Raw genomic sequence first — 9,520 nt, 5'->3', positions numbered from 1 at the left:
TCAATTGCACGTGAAATCTCAGTCATTGAATGCTCCTGTCAAATTCTTTGGAAGGGATTGCATCTGGGCCTAACCGTGTAGTTTCTCTTTGGGTTTGTGTTGTTTCTGTATTTTCAGTTAGAGAGGGGGGTGGGGGGGGGGGGGGGGCGTAAAATAATAGGAGGATATTAGATTAGAGAAGGTAAATTGGTCTTTAGCTTTTGCAGGAATGGAAGAACAATCAGGCCTTCTTCCATCGTTTTACATGCCACCTATTCTGTATATCCCTTTTTACTGTCTCTCTCTTTTCTAACATTTGATTCAGACAAATTTTAGTAATTAGCTTTGATTCAAATTGGATAACACGAGCAAATTAACTGAATTTAAAACACATGGGAAAAATTGACTGTTGAACACAAGCACAAGTGCAAACTGTAGGGTTAAGCCATTGCATCCAAGTAAGAACAAGAAAAATGCTGCCTTGTGCATCATGATCATCAGAACTAAATATAACACCTTTAATGTACAAGTCAGTATTTTGGAGACATCACCTCGAATTAAGGTTGCCATGTCCATGATTCTTACGGTTGAATGTGCTCTGTAGAACATAATTGCCTAATGGACAATAAATACTCCTTCCATCACAATTAAAAGCAGTTGTCAGAAACCGGAAACGTACACCAAAATCAAAGCTATAATATGTACAAAGTTTGAAAGTGGAATCAAGAGTGTTGATCCAAAGATAGTTCTGCAATGCCATTAATCAAAGAATCAAGTGACTCCTCTTTCAAATCTTTCAACACGCCTGAATCATCAGATGGTGGTGTGGAGTGAACGGGATTTTCAGAGAGGGCCTTGTTCAGCTGTTTAACAAGTTCATCTTCCTCATCTGGAATGCCCAAATCCCAAACCTTAAAGATATCCTCAGTTGATGGCTCCGTATCATATGCTGAAAAGGCCATGTCAAATCCTGAACCATCTGGCTGGCTCATTTTTGAGTCATCATCTTCCTTGTAATTAGGTGAAAAGGCATGTTTGAGAGAAGTTTCTGAGAAATCTCCCTGAAAAAGCTGTGATGATGAAACATCAGTCTCCTCATTGATTGGAAAACCTCTGCTTTTCATTTCTAGTTCTTTATTAATTGTAGCAACCTCATTGTCAATTACTACAGATGACTGTAAATTTACTGCTTCATCGGAAGGAAGCATCAGAACATCAGCTGCTCTAGGCAAATCATCAGTTCCAGGTTCAGAAGAATCGTGTGATTCTGGCTGCAGACTAAGAATTTCTAACAAGACATCTTTCAGAGAACTCCAGTCACCATCTGAAATTTCATCATCTTTAACAAGGCAAGAATCAGCCCAAGCTACATCTTCAGGTGAAAGTGCATCTCCATTCTTATTAGACTCCAACGAATCAACAAGAAGAGAAGAAATGGAGCCTTCTACCATCTCATTATCACCAGCATTCATGGCTAAAGATATGTAGAAAACAACGTCAATAGACAAGATAAAAGTCAGGTTAATGCGGAACCACAAAATCCGAAGAGAAGGCATTGAATTGATGGTCTAACGAAGACATGCAAATTACATATTGTTCTAAGGAGGCCCGCAGGGTGGTATTGCCCTGACACAATTATCTAATTAAAGAATGATTCCATAACAGTTCAAATTCGACATCCAGTCCATGAGAGGCAGAAAAACTTGTATCCTTTTCTAGTAATGATACGCATATCCTTCAAATGAAATCGACTTTTTCCAAAAATATAGACAAGCTAAAAGTTGAGAGAAACAGATGTCATAAAAAAGCTACAAAATGAGGGAACTTTCTACTTTCGTTGTCCTACTGCAATCCATGGCACCCACGCCGATGCCCAACTCCCAACAGCTGTTTAATAACGAAACAACTCACGGAAATCAACAGATGCAGCAATATAACGGTGTTGCAGCTTTACCATACGTATGCTAATCCTAACATTCCCTCAAGAAATCCATGAAAAATCATCGGACAATCACAAGCATTATCATTCAAACCATCTGGTTAATAGAAAACACAACAGTATGCATTTAAACAAAAGAAGACACAATTAAAACGGTTGGTTGATGCTCTAGTATGATCTTGAGACAGTTTGTGCTCAGTCCAAGGTAATAGCGCTCTGAATTTTCAAAATAATAGACTATAAATGCATCATAAAGAAATAGTTACAATTAGGGTTAAATAATTCAAAGAACACATGAAAATTAGTTGAATTTCTAACAAGCTAGAATGAACTTCTAACACGGTTACTAACTAATCTTAACAATGAAATTCGGTGGCTCTCAGCATATGAAGTAGAAATCCACAAGAAGTTTCCGACGCAACAATTTTGAAGTAAAAACCGAACAGTGATGGATGTCTTACACATGAAAGAAACACAAGAAGAGAGAAAGAGTATGTGAAACGTACTGTTTCGAAGACAAGAACCCTGGTTGTTAGCTGATAAAACTTGCAATTGTGATTGGAGTTTTTGAAGGGAGAAGAAGGAGGAGGAGAGTGAGGGGTGTTGCAACGGCTATGCCGTGTCGTTTGGTTTCCTGGTTTGGTTACAGCTTACAAGCTCGTTCAAAAAGTATTTCTGGACCGAGTGTATTTCAGCCCACTAAAAAAACCGTCTGTTTAATTTGGCCGACGCCCTAAAACTCTTGACCTACTTACGAGCGCCACGCGCCGACGTGTGACCTCCCCCGCGTGGGCCATTTCCTAATGCAAAGCGTCGTAATGACTCCCGAAAAAAATCTCAAGTTACTCGGACGTCACACTTGTACCCCGAACTCATGAGGTGCCTCATCAGGATGTTTTCGAGTCTTTGCGATCATAATCATCAAGGCTCGGCGGCAATTTAGGGGAAGATATATCTTGTGATTTGAAGCAGTGTTTAGAATTAGTGTATGGTTATTATTTTGAAATATAAAAAATACACAGTAAAAATAAACAAAATAATATAAAAAAGAAATTGAGACATGATTGTGTTGGATAATGATTTAAAAAATAAAGTGATTATTTTAATATTATATTTAGTTACAATACAAGAAATAATAAAATATAAGAAAATATATTTTATTTGTTAAACTTGTGTATTTTAAAATAATAATTAGATTTTATTTTTTTATTTTAATTTATATTGAGTGTTGAAATTAATAGAATCATAATAACTCAAATTATAAAACTTGAACTGGCCCAATAAGTTAACTTGGCCAACCCGAGGCTTAGACTGGTTCAAGTTAAGAAAAAAATAGAGGGAAGGCAAAAAAACACAGGCCGGTCGGAGATCAAGATAAAGCATGGATCAAATCCCATTGAATTTTATTGAAATATTTTTTTGGATTAAAATAAAGTTGTTTTTAACAGTAACATATTAGAAAAGCTAACTTATATTAACACATGAATAAAGGTTGTCATTATTATAATTTTAAAATCTAACACATGAGCAAACCCGCGACAAGTTATGGGTCACAAGTCATAAGAGTTAGCCTTAGTTAACCTATTTTTTGGGTCAAAATAAGGTTGTTTTAATTTTTTTTTTATTATTAAATGGTTAACTCATGTTAACTCTTTTGACCCATGACCTAAGTCTTGTTTCAAGTTGATTTATGAGTCAAGTTTTTCAATTTATGATAATAATAATAATTTTTTTATATGTTGATCCGGGTTGATTTTCTCGGCCAATAACCTAGATATTGTCCTAAATTAACTATCGAGTCGGATTTTAAAATTATAACAATTTTTATTTATATTTATATTAACCTAGATGAATAGTCTTATTTTATATAAAATCTCATATTAAATTTAAAAATTATAATAATAATGATTTATTATTTTTAAATAAATATAACATATTTTGTTAAAACAACTTAGCCATCAATAAAAATTACTTCTGTTGCTAGGGCTTGAGTCCGGGTCTCTGGGATGAGAATTGAGTATCCTAACATAGTAGACTACAACGGAATGTAACAATATCAGTCGTAAACAATTTCTACAATTTTTTCAACTTAATACGGCCACTTAAAACTAGTGTAATTATTTTTTTAAATATTTTTTTATTTAAAAATATATTAAAATAATATTTTAAATTATTTTTTTAAATTATTTTTTATATCAATATATTAAAATGATTAGAAAATATCAAAATAATATTAATTTAAAATAAAAGGAATAAAAAATTTTGAATTTTTTTTAAAATATTTTTCAAATATAAAAACAATCCAGGCTTTAATGATTCTGTTCATTAAATACTTGATGAATACGGGGCACTTGAATTTCAATCGGACACTTGGGTGTTCGTTGAGGTTGAGCAAATTGGACTTGTCCTTCTTTTTTTTTTAATCCATTAAATCTTGTATTAAGCCCAATGATTTGAGCGATTAAAAAAAAACCATAAAACTGTTATAAAACCTGATTAGTTAAATAAATTAACCCGCATCTAGAATCTGTTTTAAATAAGTAAAATTTAATTTTATATATAACCTATTAGGTTAACTCCAAACTCAGTTTACCCGATTAAAAATTAAAAAGAGATCTCAACCGTTTTTTAACTAAATTATTATTACAAGAACCCATAAAAACTTTGTGTTTCTTTTTTTAGAATTTGATTTACATATAGAATTAGCATGAATCGCTCTATATCACTAATAAAGTGGACAATCTTTCACCATTTTTCACGTAGAAAAAAAAAGGAAAAGGCTTTTGCCTTGGCAAATCAAAAAGGAAGAAGAAGCAGCAGCTCCAGTGAAAGATAAAATGGGACTTGCAAAGATTGGATTGGCAGAGAATTGAAGATGAGAGAGAGGGGGGGGGGGGGATGAACTTGGAAATAAGGAAACTTAACGCGTAAAATAAGACACAGAGGTGGAGGCGCACGATAGATTTTTTTGGTAAGACGAGAAAACTGTCTTTCACGACGGTGCCCCCAACCTGTGAAACCAGTAAATACGGTAGACGGGGAACAAAATGGCAGGTGCTCGGCCAATAAATGAGCTTTAATATTGTTCGGTGATCCATAAAATTAATGTATAACCGTTCATAAAAGAAGAACTTATTGGCTCACTAGACTCCTCAGTCCTCATGTAATAAGCCTGTCTTATAAGTAGCTGTCAGTGTCTTACCCTTTCTTCATATGATCTTAATCAATGGGCATCAGGCCATCAGGCCTGTTTTGCCTACTCTGGGAAACATGTCTCGCCCCCTCACAGTCACGCCACGCGTTTTAATCTACAAAATCACAAAAAAACCTGAAATGATTGAAAGAAACTTCTTGATAGGTGCATTTTTTCCAAATGTTGTTATCGTGGATTTACATTTAAGAAGTTAGAAAAAAAAAAAAGTTGGCTACAAGCAGGAAAATGGTAATCGATTTTAACGATGTATTTTTTATAATGGCTTGTTATATTAATAAAAATTCAATATTTTTTTTATTTCTGGCCTCCAAGTTTGAATCCAGGGAGACAACAAATTAACTTTTTTAACAATCAATCAAATCTTTAAAGATTAATTGATCAAAAGCTTGACCGTGGAATTTATATATGTTCATGTAGATAATTCAAAATGAAATGAGAAAAACAAGTGCAAGATGAGGCAACTAATAAGAAGTTGAAAATTTGATTTCCTCTTTTCAGACCAATTGTATCCACAATGGGATTTTGCGTCTCGAGATCATCTTCCCAATATCCTTACTCTCTAGAAATTCTCAATGAGCTTTTTGTGATCCATTGTCTTAAATTCGGCAACTAACAAGCCTCTACACTCTTGCTGCTTCCGCCAAGATGAGAGACATTCTTCCTACTTAATTTCAAGCGCCAATAAGCATTGGCTTATGTACCGAGTTGAGCCTTGCTTGTCTCAACTAAAATTGGGATTTGCAGCAAAATAAGCGAGCACGCCAACAAATGGCGCATTAATATAAGTCGTTGGCTCGGACTTTCTAAAATCATCTCGGTTATCATCATACGAATCATCTTGACTTGGTCCACCCACAATGGCCCCAACATGAACATTAGGGTTAGGATTTGATGAATTAAAGTAGACTGAACCTTCTTTGCAGGCTATAAATTCAGGGTGATCCTTAACCGACGGCAACGACGAGCCACGGTGATGAATCCGTTGAGGATAATGATCACTATATCCGACCATATAAGATAACCCCATAGGGTTATCCCCTAAAATGTAATCAACTTGCCTCTTCGCTTGTTGACGAAGCGAATATGGACCGACATTTACATTTCCACAGTTGACCGCTTGAGATGTTCGTTCGAGGTAATTTGCATAAGCAACTAGCAAGAACGAAATTGTTGTTGCATGCTGCAGGTTGCTCCCTCCTGGCTTGTAGATGAGGCCACCAGGACTGTATTCTATGTGCGAGGATGATGATTCAGGTATAAGGGTGCACATGAAGCTATCGGCCGATGCTTTGTACGATTGGAGAGAGTACATGTTTCCTTCTAGAACTTCCTACAGCACAATAAGTAAAACAATATCAAGTCTCAATGACAAACTGATGAGCATCAGGGAGCTTGGTCAAATCCCCCGCTAACCTTGGAGACAAGAACATTAAGACCAGCATGTTTGTTGTCCCAGCCAAACTCATTAATGTTGTCATCAGCACCAAGGGTCTTGCCATTATTTTGCAAGTAACTAAGGTAAGTGTCATCAGAAGATGCCCTTCTAAGCCAGGCTGCTCCCCATAGCAACTCATCCTGATGAAATTAACCAGACAAAATAGAATATGATCAGGCTGGATTTATTAATTTAATAAATCCTTTATACAAAGTCCAAACTACTTAAAATAGATCCTAGGAGACAAAAACATGCGAACAAAGCTTAGTCTGCATCCTTATAATGGAAGGGAAAAAAAGAGAGCTTGTAGATAGCATACTGCTAATTAATCAAAGTGGTGTCTGCTTACTTGATAACCATCAAAATCACAATAGAACGGGCATGCACCATCTCTTATATTGGAGTTGTCACTGTAAGCTCCTCTATAACTGTCAGCAAATTGGAAGGCCTTAATGGCATTTCTTAACAATGTTTCTGCATAACCTGGGTCCGACGATCGAAATGCCATAGACGAGGCCGCCAGAGCTGCCGCAGTCTCGCCGGCAACATCAGATGCCGGGTTTGGTGCATCCACGGCATAGACAGTCCTAGGAGTATCCATGTCTTCCGGTCTTTCCCAACAATTATGGTCTGCATGTGGATCTCCCACCTATAGAATAAAAATATAGTAGTAATTGAACAGCCAAATCAAATTATTATGATCAAAATAAAAAAATCAAACAATATATAATTATGTTTTAGATTATAATTAATTAGTACTGTGGGCTTAATTGGTCCTTAAAACTAATGGTAGATCAAACGTCCTGTCAAGGAAAGTGAAGTCACATACAGTTTCAGAGGAGGCTAGATTCTCATCTCCAAACAACATCCATCCATGAACATAAGCATGATGGGCCCAATTTCTCGAACCATACAAGTCACGGACCTTTTACGGACAAAAGTAGTTCTGTCATGCATCGTTGCAGTGCCGATGAGGGCACTGAAAATGAAAAGGATCTGGTCCACTCCCTATACACTCAAAATTATCACAAATCAAGAGTGTTGTAATTTAATTGGTTAAATTCTTCAACTGAAACTATCCTAGTGATATAAATTTTGGAATTATTAAAAATTTATATGATTATTAATTTTAAAATTTAAAAAATTAATTGAAATATATATAAATTTACTCAAATATCAATGTTAATAAAAATAAAAAAATAATAAAAATTATCATAAATCCATTAATGTGTTTCCGTACAGTAGTCTCAATTTTTCGTAGGGTCTTTGTTGAAAAGGGAAATTAGACAGGGTTGGCTACTGAAAACATCAGCTGACATTTCTCTTGATAAATGATAGGGCGGCAAAGTCTATTTCGCCATAAATGGGTGGTGTAGATTTCTTTATTTTGTATAGGTGAACATGTTTGGGAATACGATGTAAATCGTGTTTTACAAAAATTTAAATTTTTTTTATTAAAATTTAATATGGTTTATATATTTTGGATCGTTTTGATGTGCTGGTGTTAAAAATAATTTTAAAAAAATAAAAAAAATTATTAGCATGTATTTTAGCACAAAAAGTTATTTGAAAAGTAACCACTACTACACTGTAAAGCATTCTTGTGGTGTGGCTAAAGAGTGAAAATAATATGTTATCATTTTCATTAACAATGGGTAACAACATAAGAAATTCAAGACGAAGGCAACCTTTTATATACTATATCAAAAATAAATTTTAAAAATTAAAAAACAACCCCCCAATGTAATATCAAAAACTCTGTTAGCTTCTTAACCATGTACTTACTTGAATTTATCAATTAGCCCGACCCAAATCAGAAAGTGTCAAAGCACACACTCCAAAGGCAATACAGGCAGTTGAAATTTTAGAGAGGGTTTATGAATATAGTTATAATTATATTTTAAAGAGATTTTTATTTAAAAATCTATTAAAATAATATTTTTTATTTTAAAAAAATTATTTTTTATTTAACCATGTTATAAAAAATTATTCTCAATACTAAACAAAAATAAAGTCAAGCCTTGTACTTCAGCAGGTGATGGGCTTGTGGGGGCAATACAGAACAACCCGTGGACTACGCTTTAATGCTTTACACAATTTGGCTAAATTACCCTCATTTCTTTACTTACTTCCTGATTACTTCAACCACACCCCAACTAACTCACACGCCCCTCTTCCCCAAACCACCCCCACCCCAATCCAAAAAATACGAAACCACCCCTCTAGCATTACCAAAAAAAACTAAAGGAGAGAGAGAGCTATAGTGTTATGCCACTAGAAACTTACCTGAACAAAAATCCGGTTAGGCTGAGAAACTGTCTTGAGCAGATAATCAGTGGCCCAGCGAATGGCGACTAAGCTATTTCTCAATTCATTTGGAGGCATTAAATCTCCAAATTCAATCACACTCCAAGACAACATTGTAGTTGTGAATGCCATGGGGAAGCCAAACTTGACATTATCCCCGGCATCATAGTAGCCACCGGTCAGTTCTGTGTTGTATGTCCATCCATCACTTAGCCCTGAGTTAGCACGCCAAGTTACACGCTGGTCTTGTGGCAAGTAGCCTGACCTTTGACCCTCGAAGAAAAGAATGGATTTTGATAATGCTTCTTGGTACTCATGGTAGCTTGACTGAAACAAGGGTAGTTGAGTGAGTAGTGTGGTGAGAAGAAGAAAGTAATGGATGCGGGGGAGGTTGTTCATGGTGGTAGAGGTGGGTTTTGGTGCTGGTTGCCTGTAAAAGTATATATAGGTGTTTTGGGCTGTTGCCTTTGTGGTGCTCAGGTTTAAGGTTCTAGTTTGCTTTTATAGATTTAATGGTGCATTTGGTCCTTTTTGTTATCAATTTATCTTATTTTGGTCCTTTTTTAATTTGTTACGATGCCATCCCCTACCTCTAGAGATGTGAAGGGGGTCTTCTCATTCAAATTCGGTCTCTGTTTGACTGTTT

The 9,520-nt window shown here is 35.3% G+C and overlaps 2 protein-coding genes across 3 annotated transcripts; both read right to left on the bottom strand.

Annotated features, from left to right (window-relative positions):
- Nucleotides 1–438: 438 nt before the first annotated feature.
- LOC133679551 (uncharacterized) lies at nucleotides 439–2,843 on the bottom strand. 2 transcript variants are annotated; one of them, XM_062102175.1, is made up of 2 exons: nucleotides 2,425–2,841; nucleotides 439–1,453 (listed from the first exon to the last, which is right to left on the bottom strand). In XM_062102175.1, the coding sequence occupies exon 2, from the start codon at nucleotides 1,449–1,451 to the stop codon at nucleotides 702–704; it is 750 nt and encodes a 249-aa protein (XP_061958159.1). In that variant the 5' UTR covers nucleotides 1,452–1,453; nucleotides 2,425–2,841; the 3' UTR covers nucleotides 439–701. The 2 variants fall into 2 exon arrangements, with proteins under 2 accessions (XP_061958159.1, XP_061958158.1); XM_062102174.1 differs by having other exon boundaries at nucleotides 439–2,843.
- Nucleotides 2,844–5,594: 2,751 nt separating this feature from the next.
- LOC133679497 (endoglucanase 24-like) lies at nucleotides 5,595–9,363 on the bottom strand. The gene is made up of 4 exons (XM_062102106.1): nucleotides 8,854–9,363; nucleotides 6,917–7,216; nucleotides 6,546–6,707; nucleotides 5,595–6,462 (listed from the first exon to the last, which is right to left on the bottom strand). The coding sequence occupies exons 1-4, from the start codon at nucleotides 9,271–9,273 to the stop codon at nucleotides 5,854–5,856; spliced, it is 1,491 nt and encodes a 496-aa protein (XP_061958090.1). The 5' UTR covers nucleotides 9,274–9,363; the 3' UTR covers nucleotides 5,595–5,853.
- Nucleotides 9,364–9,520: the final 157 nt, after the last annotated feature.

The sequence above is a fragment of the Populus nigra genome, chromosome 19 (assembly GCF_951802175.1).
Source record: "Populus nigra chromosome 19, ddPopNigr1.1, whole genome shotgun sequence".
NCBI classification, from domain to species: domain Eukaryota; kingdom Viridiplantae; phylum Streptophyta; class Magnoliopsida; order Malpighiales; family Salicaceae; genus Populus; species Populus nigra.
This window is presented reverse-complemented; position numbering and strand designations above follow the sequence as displayed.

Coding starts and splice junctions, on each gene's coding strand:
- LOC133679551 (XM_062102174.1), bottom strand. CDS start 1,535: ATGCCTTCTCTTCGGATTTTGTGGTTCCGCATTAACCTGACTTTTATC.
- LOC133679497 (XM_062102106.1), bottom strand. CDS start 9,273: ATGAACAACCTCCCCCGCATCCATTACTTTCTTCTTCTCACCACACTA. Junction 6,708..6,916: donor GTGATTTTGATGGTTATCAA/GTAAGCAGACAC, acceptor TAATTTCATCAG/GATGAGTTGCTATGGGGAGC. Junction 6,463..6,545: donor TTAATGTTCTTGTCTCCAAG/GTTAGCGGGGGA, acceptor ATTGTGCTGTAG/GAAGTTCTAGAAGGAAACAT.